Raw genomic sequence first — 21,372 nt, 5'->3', positions numbered from 1 at the left:
ATCATACAGTTAATTAAGATGAAAGCTGGAGAACAAATAAGACTAATGGTTTGTTCCATGCTTAACTGCAAAACTTCTGATCTCCAAAAATGAGAGCCCTGTGGATCTGAGAGGATTGAATTACTTTTTGCAATCCCTCCTCTCCTTGTCAGCTGTTCTTGGTAGAGGAGCTAGAGAAAGTAATATTTGCAAGAGTACTAACAGTTGATTGCTACTTCACAGTTACTACTGAATTGGGCCATACACATCTCAGAGGAAAAGACCAAGTAAAACTTAAGCTCTACCTCTAGGTGGTCAGTTGTATCTTCAGCTTCCTGACAGATGATTGCACATGCACTTGGTGCCTGGAAAACGAGTACAAAGTGCCAGAAGTTTATTACTGCACCTTCTGCTGTGTCTCCAGACATCTGCATAGAACCACCACCACAAGGAATAGTTCTCTTCCTCTTTCACCAAGGCTTGAACAAAGGGCATTTGTTACTTCCATATGTGTACTGCAGAATCAGCAGGTAGACATGCAAAGAAATTCCACCACTGAACAGTTTTACAAAATATAAATTTTAATGAAGATATCCAGGACATATTTTATTCCAGGAAAACAGTTTTCAAGTTACAAGACTGAAGGCACATATCTGTGAATCCATGGTGCAAAATTTGACACTCTTGTGTAGACACCTGGGAAATTTGGTCTTCCACATCCATAACCCCAGCTAACAATGCCAGTCAAAAACCATTTCCCATCTCCATTGCTTTGACATGACAGTGGTCCACCGGAATCACCCTAAAAAGAATTGATTTGCATGTGTTTACAGTATGTATTATTAAAGCTGAGACAAAATTCCACAGGAGATATTTTACCTGAGTAATTCCAACTATTATTTTGTTTTCCCATTCACATAGTTCAAACCATTAGACAGTCAACAGGGGTTTTTTTCCTTGAAGCTGATGGCATTGCACAGTTGTACCAAAGTTTGTTCTTTCACAGGAGAGAGGACTAGCTCTCTCTCTCTCTTTATAGACACTAATAAAAAATACTACTTTTTATAGACTAGATATGAAATTCACATTTTGTTTCCAATCCTCAAGCCTACAGCTAGACTCCAAATCTGCTAGTTAATATGTATGGTTTTTTATAGGTTACACACCTAACTCCAAAAAAAGTGTAAGCTTTAAAAAAAAAAAAAAAATCAAAAATCAAATAAATAAAATAAACCACAATATTTAATAACGATATAACTTCTGTCAAGTTAAAGGTAAATGAAAACAGATTGAATCCCTTAATTGATTTGGGTTTTTATAAAAAATAACCCTAAGTGTTGTCCTCTAGTAGATACAAACCAGCATGTAATGTTTAGGGGCACATAATGTCTTTGCAATTAGAGTATTTAAAACAAAGTCTATTATGGATGTTAAATTTTTATACAGGATGGCATAATTCCATAATACAGGACAAAGCAAATAGTACTCTTCCTGTATAGAGTATTCTTGTAGAAATATATTGGTAGAGGTTCAGGGAAAAAAAAGCGCCACTATTTGAGGAAAAGTTCTTAACCAAGTTTATACTTTCCTGTTAAGACTCTGCTGTGCACACAGCAACTCTGAAAAAGACAGCTAGTAGGAAATTAAACTTTACCAGAACACTGGATGCAATAAAGGACTTCCAAAACCAAAAGGTGAGTTGTTAAAATCTAAAGGTTTTGCAGGAGAAGTACCATCCTTCCAGTCCTAAATTTTGTTAAAGCTAGCAAATTCTTTCGCTTTAACTTTATAGGGTCTTAGGATATGCAGGCTGGAAGGGACATCAGGAGATGATCTAGTAAAGTCACCTGCTGCGCAAAGTAGGATTATCTTGAATTGCTTCACAAAATTGTTAAATCTTTAACTTAGATAATTTTTTCCTTCCTTGAAAATTAACATTTTGCATTTAAATAGTCAAATTTCAAGTTTTTTCTTTAATTACTGAGACAAAAGAAAAGCAGGACATCAGCATTTTTCACAAAACAGAAATCTCACATTTCTATCAGCTCTAACAGTCAGACAGTCACAGATCATTTGCCCTTACAGAAATGCAGCCAAAAAAAAAAAAAAAAGAGTAAATTCTGCCTTTCTTTGGCTATATCTTGAGTAGCCATACAGATAACTACAGAAAAAAAATTATCCAGTTAGTGAAAATGATGCTTGATGTCAATGGTCTCACTAATCTCTAAAAAGCATCTGGTTCATTATACTCCTTCAGAAAGCCCTCAGACATTGCTTGTCCTGATAGCCATTGTGGTCTCTCTCACTTTTTATGTAGACCAGTGAAAGTTAGAACATCTTGAGGACTCCAGATCATCTCCATCATAAAAAAGTAGCTTTACTATTATTTTAGCAGTAAATTTACTACTATTTTAGTCGTAAATATATATTATTTATGTAAGTTCTAAATATTATAATAAAAATCTTATATATTATATAAATATAGTGTGTGTGTGTATATAGTTGTACTACTATTCACTAGAATTAGACTCAGAACTTCATGTTTATTATCTTTCAGCACTTCCAGATCACAAATATTATACATTTGAAATATATCTGCATCTCGTCAGATAGCCCTGTAGTTCCAAGCTGGGAGGGAGGGGTCCCGAAAAGAGGCAGGCTAGTTTCCCAGTTTTTTTCTTCAGCTGAGAGACCGTTGAGCCAAAAATTGCCTCATTTCAACTTGTTATAGGGGCTTATAACAAACTGCTCAGTCCTTGGCCTGCAACTGAAACTTAGTGATGCTACTCATGCACATAAAGCAGCAAAACTCTGAACACACCCAGATGACGAACTTGCTGATAGAGAACTCTTACATTGCTGTTTTTCAGAACTGAAATATATAGACCACAAAGTGGTCTGCCAGTAAATTCTTACATATCATCATGCAACAAAGACAAGATAAACTTTATGCGAAGTGGGCTAAGATACATACTTTGCACCCATCTCTTTTCCCAGACAGTACTCCAGCACAAAACATCCTAGCTGTGATAATTCCATATGTGGAGTGACATAATGTTTGGTCAATAATTTCTACCTCTGCTTTCTGAAGAATTGCTGAACCTTCATCATCTGGAAAACAGAAAGAAGAGCTTAACATTCAACAGAGCTTAACATTTTACTCATCCACTGAAATACAAAACAATAATTCTTCAGAAAATGTCCACAGATACTTTTGACCTCCAAGTTAATCCAGGTTCCAAGTAATTAATTACAATAGCACAGAAAGCCTGTTCTAAGTATCAGATATCTGTGTCCTTTAGCTGCACCAAATACAACGGCATAATCACTAGGGTTGGCCAAAAAGTTTTTTCTAATGCCTTTTGCAAATGTCTCAAGACTTCATAATTTGTTCTCCTCTTATTTTTAAAAGGAAACAGAATTTTACAAAGGTTTTCCGATCATCACAAGACAGAATAGCAATTAGGGCGGTATCTCTGAAGGTGTGGGATCTGAAATTAAGATTATGAGTCAGAGCTAGAGAATGCAAATTGCTCTTTTGGCAGCATAAAGAACTTGGACATATCTCAAAATGTGGTCCTCTGAAAGTTTTGATAAAATACCTCTGTTTTATAAGATAAATACTTACAGATAAACAGAATGAAACTGAATTGTCCCGTCCTTACAGTACAACAGCACTAATAATATCAGGTAATCCTCTCAAAATCTGGAAATAGCCAAAGAAACCTCACCAATATATTCAAATATGCAAGTGCTGGTTTACATTGTGAAACTTTGTTTCAGGATTTGATAAAGCTGGTATGCAACGAAGTATACTTAAAGAATACCTGAAAGACTGCCTTTGCAATAAAACTGTGTAAACTGATGAAGGGGAAAAGAAAACCCTTTTTTTTCTTTTTGAGGCATCACATTTATCTTTCAAATAGTTACCTTTTAAATTTCACATATGACTAACCAGTAGGCAAAAAAGAGACACTACACCACACACCCTTACCACCGTCATTTCCCAGCAAGGTGGATGCACTTGGTTCACAACCATATATTCTCCTCACAGTTTATAGAGAGGCTGAATGTAATGTAGCAGGTGGTAATTGTCGCTGTGAACACCAAGTCAAAATACTGGAAGTTAACTACCTGCTGCTGCCTCACACCATACATTTGCTGCTCGTACAACCCGCCAAGAGCTGCGGGATGGCCGGGCCAGCACAGAGATGTCAGCCCTGAGAGGGCAGGCGAGGATGGGCCTCTGCAGGGGCAGACAAACCACCCTTGCTGGCAGACCCAGGGCTTTACGCCAAGGGAAGCCATCACACCTACGGTTACACCGGAAGGTCTTCAGAAAAGTGGCCACAAGAGGGGCAGAAGGTACCAGCTTTCGCAGAAGGGAAGAGGCAGCTCAGGACAAGCCGGTGGGAGGGCTAGGCCTACCCCTGCCATGGGGCAGCCTGCCATCACAGGTGTGGCCATTTTGTCAGTAGGGTGGCCATTTTGCCAAGGCACGCACTGAGGATGGAGATGGCACTCACAGCTGGGGTCAGCGCTACAGGGCTGTTCAGCCTGCAGAGGCAGGAGGAGGGAGACTCACCCATTTCATCTCCCTGCAGCAAGCAGCAAAGGGTCCATTTAGGCATGCTAACACACCTCCAAGAGTAACAAAGCAGAAAAACAATACCATGTTATTGCGGAGTAAGTGTAGCTCCCTGCAAGCCTTAGCTAATAACACAAGTACACAGGGCTTCCAGATCCACAGGAGCAACAGATAGTCTTCCTGAGTATATGAAGGTATGTGTACATGGAAACCTACTTTCATAGGACAGTAAATTCAAAACATTATGATTTTCTGCACACCTCAGTCATGCAACAAAAGCAGGTGTCCTGCATGCACACCCATGGCTGTGAAGGCTGCTGTTCACCTGGGAACAAACTTATCTCAACTGAAGCTATAAAACTCACCCGCTTCCTGCTTTTGGCCCCAACCTGTTATCCAGCACTTGTCACCACTGCGGACTTTGTGTGAAAAGGAAGGCAGGCAGATTGGCTGGATGACATGGCTCATTGTATCCGGCCACGGCTTGCTCAGCTGCAGCAGTGCAATGTCGTAGTCATAGTTCCTGCTGTTGTAGTATTCATGGACTACGATCCGTCTCACCGTAGATACAAACTTTGCACGGCCTTGCGTTTGCATCCCCAGGTGAGCACGCCATGCTCTGGGGTCAGCCAGCCTGGTTGGGAGCAAACAAACAAGCCATCTCTTAAAGTACCCCAAAACACCTGCTGGCAGTGGAGCAGGACAAAGAGGAGGACAAATCCCACTTCAGTGCAGTTCAAACTCTGGAAGCTAATGGCATTTGGGGACACTGGTGATGTTTGGGACAGAGTTAGGGGGAAGACTGCTTACTTGCTCCCTTGAAAGCAGTGAGCTGCAGACACAAGCCATTCTTTCGATATCACTGATGCCCCACAGTAAGCAGCTCCCACAAAATGGAGGCTGACCTGCCAGGGCCATTCACCTTCCTCAGTGTTCGTGCCACCTACAATCCGAGAGATGGGATTGCTGCTCTTGCTGCTGCCACAACCTGCAATGGATATTCCACATTATAATCCCCATCCCCAGTGCTTTCCTTTAACGAGACTGTTTCCCACACAGGGCATTAAAGGATCTTAAGCTTTGAAATGTTTTGAAATCTATTTCCTTGCCCTACTCTTCTAATTAGAAAACTTCTCTATTTGGCTACTCTATTCCTGAAACAAGAGGTGACTCCATTAAAAAAAGGCACTGACCTGAGAAACTTAATAAGTTTCTTTTCCAGCTCTGCTGCAGAATTTGGCCTCTAAATATTTCTTTTGTTGGAAATGTCAAAGGATCCATTGATTTCATAAGCGTCAGAATGAATATATAGAAATCAACAATCTCTCATCTCTTTTTAATACTGTCAGCCCTGAACTGAAAATAGTCCATCAAGAGGAAAGGAAGTTCAGCATCATCAGGACCTTTATTTGTTGCCAAAACAGTGGCAACAATACTAGAAATATGTTTATAGTAGTAGCCACATATGTAGAGTTTGGTCATTTATTATTTCAGAAACCGGGTGGTCCAATCAATAATTTGCATGGAAACAACTGAAAATCTGAAAATGTTGTACATTGCTAACTCCTGAGTGAAGAAGTCATGTTTCAGCACAAAAATCTGCACGCTAATTTGAAGAGTAAGGAAGACAGATCTCTCTATAGGGCCTCGTGCCCATCATAGTACATATGCACATAAAGCCCTTTCCAGCACCCAGACAGAGTCAAAAGCAACATTAATGTTTCCAGCCTCAAGTAGGCATATAGGTAAATCTTTTAAGGTGTCCTACTGGACACAAGGCAGGTACTAGCAGATTTGATTTACACATAGTATACCAGAAACAGCTGAGGGCCAAATAAAATACCCAAGAACATTGAGTTTAAGCAACTAATCCTAACCCTGCTTTTATTGCTACTTCAGTAACAGTCATCTGTTCACTTTACAGCAAAATAAAAGCTTGTACAGAGGTTTCTTCAGGAAGATTTGATAACCTAGATAGAACCTAGCTTGATACTATGAAATATTAGGGTCTTAACCATCCAGAAGATACAGGGAAGTTTGTGGGGTTTATCTCATTGCAGCTGTATCACTCCTGAAATCCAAATACAGTATGACTCCAACAGAAACACCTGACACTGCTGCAGGCAACAAAAATGCTGCCTTACCAGCTAGCCAAGTTCACTCTGCAATTAACCCTGCTTCCCTGCTCCTTAACATAGCTATAATAAACATTACAGCTGACTAAGACTCCCTATAACAGTAAGCTCACCCTCCCACAAGAACTTAGAAAATTCTGCAACCGGACCTGGACAAAGTTATAGCTAATTGTTACCCCACTATCGCTGAGAACATGCAATAAAAACTCAGCATCTGCTGCATGAGTTGTACCCACTCTAAAACAGGAAGAAATAAAGGGCTTTATTGTGTGAAAAGGTCAAAGTACAAAAAGAGCATTTGAGAGGGACTTACTGCAGCTGCTTTCATCACTTCCATCAATACAGTCCAAAGTCCCATCACACTTTGCATTTTGTTTCCTAATGCAAATGTTATTTCTGCACCTAAATGTGTGCTTTGTGCAAGGAATACCTGAAATAGTTGTGGGGAAAAAAAAAATACTATTGGCTCAGCTTAAGATGTGAAGACACGTCTGCACAGATAAAAGATTCATACATGCATTAATAGATAGGAGGGAACATAGTGAAAGAGCACTTTAGCTAGGATGGCTTAAGCCAATCTCTAAGTAGAATAAACTATTCAAGAGGAACTGCATCTATACTAAAGCTTGCATCAAGTTGGCTGACTCTGAACAAAGATATCCTCCCATCCTTTCCCACAGCACTAATGAACATGGATATAGTAGCGAAAACTTAGCTGTAGCAAGTGTTAGGCCAAAAAGAAAAAGCATCCAGTACTATAGAAAGAAGCCCTCCTTTATACTTCAGTATTAAAGATGAAACGAAAGATCACAGTGAAAGCAGTCTTACTAATTGTATTCAGCTAAACTGCAACTCCCAACCTCGGCATTTTCCTTTTTTCCTGTGGCTTGCAATAAATGAGGCCAATCGACCCCAATTTATTTTTCTTGTCAACACGCAGAAATATCCTGTAACCATTTTTGCAGACTGCCTAGTCGAACAGGTTTAAAAATATTACTTTGAGGAAGTTATTTGTAGTACTTCCCAGTTGTGCTCCCTTTCATATGTTCTGGTGTCCATTTATTCTAAAGAAATGGCCAGCTAAAAACTTTCATGCACCTAATGCTAAATTTATAGCTTGCATAGCATTTTAAAAACATTAACCTTACAATCCTGAAAACTGCTCCAGAGAAACTGTCATTTTTATAGAAATTTTACAGATGATAAAACAGATCTAGGAAATAATTTGCACAGATTATGCTTTAAAGAGATAAAATCTGTGATTCAGCTTTAAAATCCCTAGATCCCCATCCTGCACCCACAATACTTACTTCTGTTTCAGCAAAATTCTGACAGAAGATGTTCACAAGCTTATTAAAAAGAAAGAGTTTAAAATCAATAGTGACTTGTGTGTAAGCGTATCAGAACACTGAATAGAATTATATAGCCTGAGTTAGATTCGATAGTGCCTCTTAACTCTTTGAATACAGCATCTGTATTCAAGTCAGGATTGGACAGATAACAGAAGAGAGACAAAAATTAATCACAAAAGTAGCCTTACTGTGGGTGCAGTTCTGCTCATCTTTTCCATTCTCACAATCATTTATACCATTGCAGGCAAGCAGGTTATCCTGTATGGTGAAGCTGGAGTTACAGTTCCACTCAGGGACAGCTTTAAAAACATAAGTCAAATCAGCTACAGAAGCGTGCTTATAATGCTACCACTACTCTTCTGACTACCCTCGGGTACCACTTTCATACTTCCACCATATGGTACAAGGATGAGTATGAATGCCACATTATGCACTGAGAAAATAAAGGACAAAGGAGTTCAGTGACCTATCCCAGTTCACACACTGCACCCAGTGGAGCAGCCCAAGCTCTAACTCTTTTTCACAGGGGACTTTTATTATCACTCTCACCTACTCTATGCACCCTAATTGGTCATTTCCCCATGAAAATAAAATAGCTCATGTCAAAACAGAACAGGACTTTACCAGCATTTATCACAAGGGAAAACTAAAATATAACCTATTATGGCTATTTTTCACATCTTCCTTCCTTCCTCATGCTTTCCAGTACTGTATCTTCTTCATTCTTAGTTTTGTCCCTTGTTAACTGTGAATTAAGCACTCAAGAGACTGACTGATAGTCTGTACCTGAAGATAGAAAGGAAGCTGGAAACATCTTGCCCCCCCTACCCTCCACCCTCCCCCCCAAAAAAATTTCACCTTGTCTCAACTGCCTTCTAAGACCAGAGAATACATTCATTGAGTTTTCCAGTCAAGATCTCTAGTAAGTAAATACAAACCACAAAAGAGTTCATCACTTTCATCGAAGCAGTTGTTTATCCCATCACAGCGCTGCATCTGCTGGATGCAGAAGCCAGTAGAACACTTGAAATGTCCAGGTGGACATGCTGCAGGTAAAGAAAAACAACTTAAAATTTCTTTTTCCCAGATATTGCCAGCTCATTTCAATTTACAGTCACTCAGCTGTTCCAAAGAATTACGAAGTTGATCTGAATTTAATAGTTTGTATGCATTGCCAACACTTAAATTAAGTTCAGATGTTTCAAACTGGGATTTAAAAAAGAAGACAAAAACATCTCTAAAGTTCCAATTCAGCTGTTACTGCAATATGTACTGCAGGCTCTACACTAGGACTGCATCAAATCAGCCAGTGTTTTATGGTGCAACACAAAACAGCTCAGAATAGCATCTTCTTTTAAAAGACAGTCTTGCTTTCGATAACCAAAATTTGCAGCACTTTGCAACTTCAGTTAATAACCTGTATTGAGGTGACTTATGACTTACATAAATGTTTGCCTTTTACAATAAAATCATGAAGTTACCATCTTTTTACATACTCCACATATATGCAATGCATAAAATTGCTCTAATGTGACAAGTAACTGTGACTACAAAGCATTGCTTCTCTACTATTTTAACAACATGAATATGTAAGATTAACACAAGGGAGAAAGTATCAGAAAACAGTTGCATGTTTCAGGACTTGAAAAAAACTCAAGTAGACTCTTTTATCAACTTTTTGAGATGTTTTTCAGCTCAGATTTCTGCTTGCATTTAAATTGATGGAAACACTGGAATAGGCAGTTGGTTATCTGGTACTCTCTGTTCTTTGTAGTAAGAGAAACATTACAAACAAAACGTTGGGGATGAAACCAAGCAGGAACAGATTACTTCAGCTGACTGCACTGGGGCCATAGCCACGCAGGAAACTTTAAGGACTGTGCAGAAAACAGCAGACTGTGTGCGTACAGGAAACCAGAGCATGCTGCACATGCCCACAAACCTTAGCTGCATAGCCTTGATAAGCTAGAAAAGGCTCATTGTTTGCTACTTACCTAACTTGACAAGATTAGAAAAGAAGATAAACAAAAACCCAACAGAGAATTTCCTGCATAAATCTAATTAAGTCTTACTGGACCTGAAAAATGCTGCTTCACGGGTCTGAAATGCAAAGATGTGTTAAAAAAGATAAAATCCATCTTACGCTGGCTGATGTTATAGCTGCCATACTCCACCAGAAGTGGCTTCTCCGAGACCTTCGAACTGCATTGAAGCTCAATGTTGACAGCAGAACTTGCAATGTGGAAGACTGTTTGGTGATCAACATAGTAACCGCAGTACCTAAAAGTGTTCAGTGGAATTCTAGAGCAGCATCCACATCAAAATTGCCTTACATATAATTTAAATGTCAACATCTCTGAAATTCAACAATACAGTCAGTTGCCATACTTTAATTAAGAACCAAAATCTGAAACAGTACACAAATTGCCCAAAATGCTGGATGTAGTCCTTCATGGCCACACACATGCAAGCAGGATGTTTTGCCAGAAAGTCTAAAAGAATAGAGATGTAATGAGGAAATTTATCAAGACAAACATGGGTACTTTTGTCACCACTTCTGATATCTGTTTTCAAAAGATTTGGATTTTTGGGAACACTAAGTAAATTTGGTAGGAGAGGAAATGTCAGCACAGTGCTCTGATCTTGAGGATTGCCCTTAAAAAAAGGTGCATAAAGACACTGTGGTAAAATTGATCCAGCTAATTTTGGAGGTAGAAGGGAACAGATTTAGGGAAACTGAAAATATTTCTAAGTAGTCACCCAGCCTTCATCCACCATTAATATTCTGGAATTTTACCTTTGAAAATCATTACTTCAAATAACTAGTCTAGATTAAGACAAAACCCTTGGGTGCACATCTTTGGCAAAGAACTTCCTTGGACTTCTGCCTAGGTGCCATTTAACTCAGAGAAACCTGAATGCTCCCTGATTCAAGCAAACATTTAATCCATACATTGCTAATGCATTTCTATTGCCCCTTTCATCAAAGATGCTGCAACTGGCATTTAGATGCTACTCTAGTTGGGAAAAAAGCAAAGCAAACCAAAAACCTCTTTAACAGGGAAAAGTTGCTGGATTGTGCTTTAAAAATGGGAGACAATTTTAAATGTAGTAAAGCAGTGAACACTGACAGTACAGATTGTTCTAGAAGTAGAAATAAGAATCCTCTCCTTGGTTCCACTAAAATGCCCCCAAAATTCAGCACTTACGAGAAAAATATCTGGCTTTAAGACTCCTGCCAAGAAGAGTACTTATCAGTCTAAAAGACTATGGAGAGTTAACTGTCAAAAAAGAAAAAGAAAAGGAAAAAAAAAAAAAAAAAGAAATAATCTATCAAGGCTGAGTGAAGTCATATTCTCACTCATTTTAGTGTCTCTGCCATCAATGTTCCCAACCTAAAAAAACAGCCTGCCAAAGTGCACAGCAAAATGTCACCTAACCATCTGATTCCCCTCAATTAGCCCACAGACATTTTTTACATGTTTCCTTCTGTCAATGACTTAGACAACTTCCCTCCAAGAAACCTTAGCACCATTAAAAACCCCCCTGCAGGCTCCATTGACCAGTTCTCAGCCACATAAAACCACCTCATCACACCAGAAGTAGAGGAAACTCCAGCCCATCTGTGAAAGAGCCAAGACAGCTACATCAAGGAAGCTATTCCCTGCACACAGTGAGAAATGCCATATGCTTGTGGGATTTCTAAGACTGAGCTACAGATCAATCGGAGCCTTCTATTGGCATTTTTCTAGCCATTTCTCCAGGTCCAGGGCAAATGGAGGTTGCAAGGCACCTTCTGTAATTCTGCCATTGCCACAGAGAGAAACTAATTAAGGGGATCCTGTCCCATACGTTGAAGCAAGGAGTGCGATACCTTTCCAGGGGATGAGTAGATATACGCGTTCTGTAGCAGAGACAATGGGACATTGCACCAACAGCTTTAACCAAAATAAAACACTGGCAACCTTTTTGTTCACCTAAACCTCTAACCTTCTGCTCACAGAGACTCGATATTTCTGCCTATAGGAATTTCAGCGAAAGCAGTTCATCAGCTGTAACTCCTCTAACTAGGCAGAGGAACATTTGCATGTCCACTGGAAGAAAGAGAAGGAAGAACTGCATGGTTGAATTCAGTGTCTTTTGTTAGATAAAGTTGCCCTTAGATGTTTGAAGGAACCTTATCTGCACCATCTTCACGGCAGCAGCTTTTATTTACCAAGGTCAGCCTCCTAAAGCTTCTGAACCCATTTTACTTTAGATAGAATAAGCACGCTGTAAGCTTCAATTGCAGGAAGCTGAAAAGGTGGGCGTCCCCTCACCCCCATCTCATTAACCATTAAAATATGGAGGGGTGACAACAAATATCAAAGTGTTTTGTGATTTAAATGATTTTTTTTTCCATGGAAAGCAGACATAGAACAGAAATTCTTAGAAGTTCAAAAGCCTTGTTTTCAGTGAAGATGCTTTCAAAGAAAAACTTGTCTTGATCTACTTATATCATCAGCAACTTGCATCAGAAATCAGAAGCATGTGTTCCTGTGCAGTACTTCAAAAGTAACCCTGAGTGCATTTCTAAGGGTCACACTCTGACATTTAATTCTGTGGAATGTGTAATTGGTAGGCTTATTTAAAAGCTGCTCTTTCATATAGAGAATTCTTACAATTTGAACCCATCATTGGTTTTTTTCTCCAGCTTTTGCTTTTATTCGATTCGTATCTCAGCCATCCTTAGTATCTTGAGTCTTTCCAATTGTGTCATAAAAAGAACACCAAAAAACTCCACAGACACACCAAATGTTGTCTGTTTTGACTGGTCTTTTTATGTACCCATCTAGTCCAGCAACCAATTCCCATCAAGGCACAATTTTAGGAACTTCTGATGAATTGAATTTTCTCTGTATATCTACAACATGGTATCAAAGAATAGAGAAACTTTTTTCTCCTCTCTGTAATTTTTTCGGTTAGACTTTTAAAGGCCTGACTGACTTTGCTTAGTTTCAGTAACAAGTTCAGAAATTCAGTTGCAAGTCTGATCTTACTGAGGTTTCCATTTGAACAAAGTGTTTAAAAAAATTCAAATTTCCAACATCCCAAATCTAACCTTGCCTCGTCACTCAGTGATGGAAAGATGATTTTAAAAATTGAGGAGAAAAATAGGTGGATAATGTGCATGGGACAGCAGCAGTATTTAAATTTTAAAATAGCAGCAATATTTTAATAAAAACCACTTAAAGTGATACCTTGGCAGTCAACCTGTGCGGTTTCTCTTTCAAGAGCCAGTGACTGGAATGTGGAAGAACTTACTCTTCTGTTCCAAATAATCTCATTGTAATTGCTTTCACTGAGGAGTTAATTAGGTTTGGCATCCTTGTGAGCAATCATAGAATTAAGTTACACTTAAAAGCATTTTAACAGACCTTGTTCAATGATCCCAGAAATCACAGAATTATTTTAGGGTTCACAAAACATCTGCCTTCATGCAACTCTTCCCATTTCTTTCTGTCCAGAGAGTATCAAAGGCTCTTTTTTTGATCTGTCATACTTTTCAATAGAATTTTTTTTTATATGTATATATAAGTTACAAAGATTTTGTTACATCATCCGTCAAAGTGAAAGAATGGTAAGAGACACCAGTGAAGTCTTTATGGGAACTCCAAGTGAGCTGCAGTAGTGATAGGAAGATTTATTTTGGTAACAGTTTAATAGCCCATGCAAAAGTACTTACATGTGTTCATTAATTTTCCACCAACCTCGCTCACAGCCTTTAACATTCTTCTCACTGATGGTGTAATTATGAAACTTCAGAGCTATACCAAGGCTCCTCTGTGGAGTCTGTTGTGAGCAAGAAAGACAGTGCAAGCAGTCTTCTTTTTTCTTTTGTGGACATAGTACAGCAAAGTCTTTAGGCTTATCTCAGCAATTACAGTGCTTGGCAATACCATGCTCTGGGACCTGTGCTGACTTTGCCATCTCAACAGCCAGCACTTGAGTCACCTGCCAGCTATTCAGTCTTGAGTAAAAGCAAAGGTTGGCAAAGCCCCACCACAGCTGCAGGCTTTCTCCCCCTGTAGCCAACAGTGCTTTCATCTTCAAAAAGCCACTGGCCATAGAAAGCAGCTTTTGTATCAAGATCAAAGCACTCAAACACATCCAAATTTACCTGTGGAGGGACACACAGCCCCAGTGGATTGTTAGCTAAGATACTGCACTGAATACCCGTGTCACCTTTGTAATGTTAGGAGTTATTTCTACCACAATATTGTAGTCTTCTAATAGCACCTGCTCAGCCAAGCATTCTTTAACATTGTCCAAAAGATTTTTAATCCTGGCAGTATCATGGGGTTCATAATTAATTTGAATTTCTTTTATTAAAAGGAACAGAACCTTTTTGCAAGACAAGACAATGTTCTTTTAAAAAGAAGGGCTGGTTTAGGACAAGAATCCAGAAATGAAGATTTTTCTCCTTCTCTCTTACACAAAACATGATTTGGGAAATGAAGGAAGTTTCAACATTGAGCTACTGGGAAATTAATCTGTTTTGAGAAATAAGTCTTGGGGGTTGCCCATGTTAAGCATCCAGGAACTTTTCCCTCAGAAGTCCAGAGTGAATTGAAGACCTGAAATTTCATTAAAAAGTAATTGCCTTAGTTTTTGAGAAAAGGAAGGGGCAGAGGCCGTAGATCATGGCTAGCTGGACTCCATTCAGACTGGTGTGGTCCAACATGGGCAACCGCTAGCTTAACGAAGTGTCAGTAGTGTAACCAGAAAGATGTGTAAACAGTGTACTGCATCATATCCATTGCCATATTCTTTAGAGAGGAAAACACTGAAGGGCAAACCATAAATCAAAGATCATATTTTAGCAGCATCAATAGGGAACCGCTAGTGTCACCAGCCAAGGCATGACAAAACTATTTTAAATCAATGTAAACTTTTGGTCATTTGCTTTTAGGAAAGTACCTGAAAAGATACAGAAAAAAAATACAAAGAAAAAACAGTCTGTGGGATTCAGATGGTAGGACAGACCATCTTAGAAGACAAAAATTCAATTTATTAAGCATAACAAAATAGACTGAAAAGATATATCAGAGAAGCAGCAGTAATAAGTAGGTTAGAGGAGTCTTTCGTACATACTTTTTTTCCCAAATTTTTGGGAGTGGGAAGAGAGGAACAGTAAAGTATTCTGTTCTCTGCCATGAAGTAGTTCTGCAGGCTAAACATCAAAACTTATCTCAGCTTCTCACCTTTATAACTGGACAGCTTAGGAACTATGTTCTCTTCATTACAAGTAAGTGCACAGGAAAAAAAAAAAACACAACCAACAAAACCCAATACAGAAAACCTGAGCACAGCCAGCTATTCAGCTATATAATTTCTAGAAACTGCCACATCTGTAAGGATGCAGGTTACTCCCTACATAATTGTTTCTGCTATACTTGCAGGTTCTGTGTGGCCAAAACACACAATAGTGCCTGAGAGATTCATGTTACCTGGAAGTTCCATGCACAAAGACATTTTGGAGGGTAATAGCTTGGGTAATATGGACTTGTGATTCTCCCTTCATAGCCAATTTTCTCTTTTGTTACTATTGCTTCTCCACACCCTAGGGGAGAAAAGGAGGCAAAAGTTGGTAAGCCTTAATATTCTTCCAGCAAAGCTATTCAGTAGGCTAAGCATCCAAATTTATCAGAAGTCTTCCACTGAAAAACAGGGCAGCTTAAGAACTACATTTATCTGGGTTTGAGTTGTAAAGAGATACCCTTCCTAATGATGCAGACAGATGAGGAATGTAAAAGTCTAGGAATGCTTGCTGGGCTCTGCAGAACCAGAAGAAAACATTGTGAAGTTTTATATCGGTTATTTCAGTGAAGAGCGTTCTGCAAATAAGTCTCAGTGAACAATGTTGCACATCAGTACATCCACGCTGCATGATACATGAGGATCTCCAGTCTTAAAATTCAGCCAGTTAGAAGAGAAATGGACAACGTGCTAATCTAGCCAGCTTCCTGGAAACCAAAACTGTCTGTTATGACTGCTCAATAGATTTAGAGAGTTCCTTAAAAACAAAAATACACACGCAAAAAACAACAAAAAAACCCAGCCCCGAATTTAAACCAATCAACCAAAAATAACAGCCCTGAATTTAAAGATACTTACGATGGAGAATTCATCACATGCTTTTATGATGGTATTTTTATGCTTAATTACTCTCAACATGGAAAGCATGCATCATCTTTCTGAGCAGTTTTTAATTCCTTGTATTGGGCTGTGTTAGATTCTTCTCCTTGTGCTACTAGCGTGATGTCCTTTGTACTATTTGTGATTATGATCTAGCCCTGTCTTAAAGATTAAAGCAATAAAAATCGGATGATAGACTTGATGCACATAACTCCTTTGTGCCAATGAGGAGGCAGGGATCGATAGAAAATGCAGACAAAGCTACTGAAGTTTTATTTTCTGAAAGCAGTTTTTAGTGCTGAACTCTTTCCACCTTTAACATCACCACCGAGTCCCAAACCAGGAGAGGCCAGAGCAGTGTTACACCTGGAATAACAACTCCATCTACTGGCCCATTGCAGTCCTGACCGAATTAATTCAGTGGTTTCAGCCTTCTGCCTTCATATTTCACTTTAAAACAGCTAATCTGCACAGATTAAATTACTCACGAGGAAAACAGAAACCCAGTAATCCAAAGGAGATGAAGGCGAGAGACAAGCACAGAGAAAAAAAGAAACTGAGATACAGTAGTCATTTAGCCATAGTCAGGAACACAACAGCCACTTTGGGATCTTAGACAAAAACAATACCAAAAAAACCTTTCCAAACACAGAAAAAACCTACTTTCTTGTGTAATGACCTCAAAATAGCCATGGAATTCCTTCCGTTCCTTTATTTGTGCTGCCTTAAACATTACCAGCATGAGATTATTTGTGGACACAAGTGATATCAGTGAATCAGCTGGTTCACAAGCTCTGGGGGAGAAGCAAGGAGAAAGCATATGAAAGCAATCGGTAGAAAACAAAAGACAAAAAACAAACCAAAACCCCAACACATTGCTCTCAATCTGTGTATAAGTTTTCCACTGGTGCAGAGCTTACCAACTTCAAAAACCTAGTAAAAACTCCATGCTCTCAAAACAAAAGAACCTGTTACAAGTCCAGTTAGAAACTCAGTTTTGGAAAGTCACTTCTTACAAAAAAGAAAGAAAATGCAAACATGAAAGGAAGATGGAATGGTTAGCTCTGGGAGAAAATACTGACTTTCAACCTTTACTCCAAGCACAAATGAATGAAGCCAATAGTAAAAAAAGGCTTGCAGAAAGAGAAAATCTATTTTTAAACCAACAGATTTATCTTGGGATTGGAGAGTGACAAATCCTTCAAGTCAGAAATTAAGAACCTGAGCCAATCTCAAAAAAAAAAAAAAAAAAAAAAAAAGTTATTTTCCATATGCATTACCTAGCAGATATCCTCAGTCCTCTACAGATACTGACAAGTAAGTGAACATCATCTGCTGTTTCAGAGATAAGTCAGTGAGTAATTCAAGTAATTCAGATTACTAGAGGACAGCTCTTGAAGAGGACTGAAAAGCCAATGCTCTTTTTGAGGCTTATACACACAATGACAGTCCACAAAATAGGATTTCAGGCGTCAAAACACTGAGCTCTTCGTTTACTTGATGGAGGTGCTGTCTTCACCTTCTGGTATTACAGAGCCCTATGGTATTAGTTAACAGGAATTTAAAACAAAAAAAAATATCACCAAACAAGCCTACTGGATCTTTAAAGAGAGAAAAAAAAAAAAAAAAAAAAGAAAAATTAGAAAAATATATATATATATAAAAAAAAGAGTCCATATCCCTTAACCCATCAGAGCTTCAACTCTAGATTTTAATAACCCTCTAAAATATTCAAATAGAGCAGCTAAAAAAAGGCGCTGTGGTAAGTATCCAAAGAATAACGAGACTTAGTTTTACAACTTCAGTCTTCATATGAAGAGCACTAACTTTCAAATGGAAGAAGCATTTGCTTAAAGGAGGAAATGTTAACATTTTCTTTTAAGTAGCACCTGTTTCCTGACAAGAAACAGAAAATTCCGCCCAGTAATGCGTGAACTTCTCATAGTTCTGTAGTTAGGTGAAGATGCACTCCAGTTGAACAATAAAGAATTTAAAGACTATTTAACCTTTTTTTTAATTAACAAGATCAAATTTTCCAGTATTTTGCCAGGTGTTGTGTGCATAATGCATGAAATCAGAGTATTTTTAACAAAACAAACCAAATCCCACCAAAAATGCGCTCAATAAATCAACTGAAGAAAAACCAAAATAAATTATTGTCAGTGAATTCTCAATGAAAATTTATACTCACCGGTAAAGTATCTTATATTTGATTGGCATCAGAGAGTCATAAATGGTTAGCGAGTCAGTGATGCAGTTATCTGCTTCAATCTGAAGGGATACTATTGAAAGGCGAATAAGATGGCCCACTGATGCAATCAGCTTAAAATAGCAGATCGTTCCCCCTGAGGTAGCATGGATATCCAGAGGAAAGTGCTCATGTAGGCGATCAGCATACAGATCATACATACAATTTGTTCCTGTGGAAACATCACATTTTCAACACTGGACACTCACTACAAAACTGTTAAATCCTCATGGAGTACAAAGAAAAATAGTCCTAAAAATAATTTTAAACTAAAGCAACACATGAAAACATAGCTAAACGTGAAAACAAAGTAGTCTATGCCACTCTTTCTTCTTAGTTACAAGTCTGAGGTCAAGGAAAAGTCTATTCATAAAAACTACGGAACGTCACAAACAGTACGATGTGTAAATAAGTCTTTGTGGGGTATTTGCTCAAAAGCACTGCCATTTTGTACTATAGGTATTTGCAGTTAAAGATCTGTGGAGCCCCCAGAGGATAAAATACTTAAATAATTGTTCACTGAGAGACGTTCATCAAGGCAGAAATCAACTGCTTTCCCCTCCAGTTATTAGAATATTTATAATAAATTAAATCCCCACAAAATAAAAATCACGTTAAATTTTTGCGTTACTATGGGTTGTTTAGATTAATGATCAAACACCAGGCTTCTCCATGTTTTATTGTGAAATGAGCTCTAAGTGCTACCACTAAATTCAGATTCACCAATTAATTCAGGTTGGAAAGGGTGCTAGGACCTTTCCTGTTCAATACCCTGCTCAAAGCAGGGTCAAAATTATAATTCAGACTGAGAGTTAGTCCTGTCAGATCTTGAAAAATTTTGCACCATTAGTCACGGTCAGAAATGGAAGTACTGTGAAACGTAAACAATGTAGCCTAACTTACAAAACACTTCCATTAAAAAAAAAAAAAAAAAGGCAAAAAGTGGCTGTAACATAATTTAGATAAGAATCACCAGAAAGTTACCCTACTCTTATTGAATTTTCCAATTAAGCTGAAATAATTTTGCTTTCAAGTCAAACATATTGAGGTTCTTATTGCACAGAATCACAGAATCGTCTGGGTTGGAAAAGACCTTGAAGATCATCCAGTCCAACCATTAACCTAACACTGACAGTTCCCAACTCCACCATATCCCTCAGCGCTACGTCAACCTGACTCTTAATCCCCTCCAGGGATGGGGACTCCACCACCTCCCTGGGCAGCCCATTCCAATGCCCAACAACCCTTTCTGTAAAGAAAAGCTTCCTAATATCTAGTCTAAACCTTCCCTGGCACAGCTTGAGGCCATTCCCTCTTGTCCTATCTCTTGTTACTTGGTTCAAGAGGCTCATCCCCAGCTCTCTGCAACCTCCTTTCAGGTAGCTGTAGAGGGCGATGAGGTCTCCCCTCAGCCTCCTCTTCTCCAGACTAAACACCCCCAGTTCCCTCAGCCGCTCCTCGTACGACCTGTGCTCCAGACCCTGCACCAGCTCCGTTGCCCTTCTCTGGACACGCTCGAGTCATTCAATGTCCTTTTTGGAGTGAGGGGCCCAAAACTGAACACAGGAATCGAGATGAGGCCTCACCAGTGCCGAGTACAGGGGTCAGATCCCTTCCCTGTCCCTGCTGGCCACACTAGTGCTGATGCAAGCCGGGATACCATTAGCCTTCAATTCAGTATTGCAGCTCCCATTCAGCAAAAAGCTTAGGGATTTTTTTGTTTTGTCATATCTAAAACTCTTAACATAGCTCTTTGAAAGGTAAGAAGGCGGAAAGTGCAAATTAGGAACAATAAGATCTAAAGTAAATATTTGCATTAATTTCTGCTAATTAAAAAGACAAGTCTCTGAAATAGCTACTATTGTGGAACACCAATTAGAGCACAGTGAGAGTTTACTATCAGTTATTGACTCAAATTAAATGTCGACCTTTTAACCAGGAGTTATCAAGACAGGAAGCGGCAAGCTTTGTCTGACTCCCACTTCTAATTTATAGTCGTGAAACTAATGCTATGAATGTTCTGTAGGGGTCACGTGCCATTCAACTGAATAACTGCTTTAACTATTTAAAGCTTTGATTGAGCCATTGTTCTTCCTTCTTCCCTTTTGTTCTTCTCTTTTTCCAATAACATTCTTTTCAGAGGAGTTATTTGTTCTTATTTACTCACCCTTATCAAAGCCAACTTTGATCATAATCTTTAGAATTATGTGACTACCATTATTTCTACTAAGTGGTTAATAACGTGACTAGCTCACTGTTGGTGTGGACCACAATGGAGAGAATTCAGAGCTGGCTCTGGAACTATAAGTAATGCAAACATACCAGCTTGAAACCAAAGCTGGTTACAGTCATACAGCATAGCCAGATACCATAGCAATGCAAGTCACTCACACCAGCCGAATCTCTACAAGTCCCTTCTCCAACCCATTCTTCAATAAATGTGCTGCCTGAACCAATAACTAGGTGCATCTTCATGCCAAAGTAACTCCATTGCTCTCAAAATACAACTAGGTGATGCACCTTCCTCATATGCTGCTGCATTAGTTGTCACCTCTGCACTTTATCCTGTCGTCCTAAGCAGGCACACTTCAAGGTACTGCAATGACTTTCTCAACTCCTGTGGCAATCCCTGTTGTTGTTCTGCTGCAACTTCATTGCATGCCAGCACCGCACTTCTCACAGATACAAGTTGTCACCTGTGGCACTGTAAGTCTCTGAAAGATGTCTGCAATGTGGCAGGTCATCCTTCTCTCTTTGCATGAAAGATACCACTTAAGTCCTAAAAAAGCCTTAGAATCAATATTTGTGTTTCACTGCTCCTATTTTCTTCTCCTTTAGGGAATGCACTGTGGAATAATTTGAAACGTAAGATCCAACTGTACTAATTCCTGG

At 38.9% G+C, this 21,372-nt stretch overlaps 1 protein-coding gene across 1 annotated transcript in view; it reads right to left on the bottom strand.

Annotated features, from left to right (window-relative positions):
• Window positions 1–610: 610 nt before the first annotated feature.
• Window positions 611–21,372, bottom strand: part of TMPRSS7 (transmembrane serine protease 7) — a 31,793-nt gene continuing 11,031 nt past the window's right edge. The window contains exons 7-18 of the mRNA XM_074899023.1: window positions 18,424–18,652; window positions 16,896–17,026; window positions 15,545–15,657; window positions 13,780–13,886; window positions 10,198–10,334; window positions 8,993–9,100; window positions 8,243–8,353; window positions 7,016–7,132; window positions 5,378–5,555; window positions 4,933–5,201; window positions 2,954–3,090; window positions 611–781 (exon numbers count right to left, since the gene is read on the bottom strand). Coding sequence (XP_074755124.1) covers window positions 611–781; window positions 2,954–3,090; window positions 4,933–5,201; window positions 5,378–5,555; window positions 7,016–7,132; window positions 8,243–8,353; window positions 8,993–9,100; window positions 10,198–10,334; window positions 13,780–13,886; window positions 15,545–15,657; window positions 16,896–17,026; window positions 18,424–18,652 — 1,808 coding nt within the window. The remainder of the gene's footprint in view (window positions 782–2,953; window positions 3,091–4,932; window positions 5,202–5,377; window positions 5,556–7,015; window positions 7,133–8,242; window positions 8,354–8,992; window positions 9,101–10,197; window positions 10,335–13,779; window positions 13,887–15,544; window positions 15,658–16,895; window positions 17,027–18,423; window positions 18,653–21,372) is intronic.

Source organism: Athene noctua, chromosome 1 (genome assembly GCF_965140245.1).
Source record: "Athene noctua chromosome 1, bAthNoc1.hap1.1, whole genome shotgun sequence".
NCBI classification, from domain to species: Eukaryota; Metazoa; Chordata; class Aves; order Strigiformes; family Strigidae; genus Athene; species Athene noctua.
The sequence above is the reverse complement of the archived record's forward strand: the minus strand, read 5'-3'. Positions and strand labels throughout refer to the sequence as shown.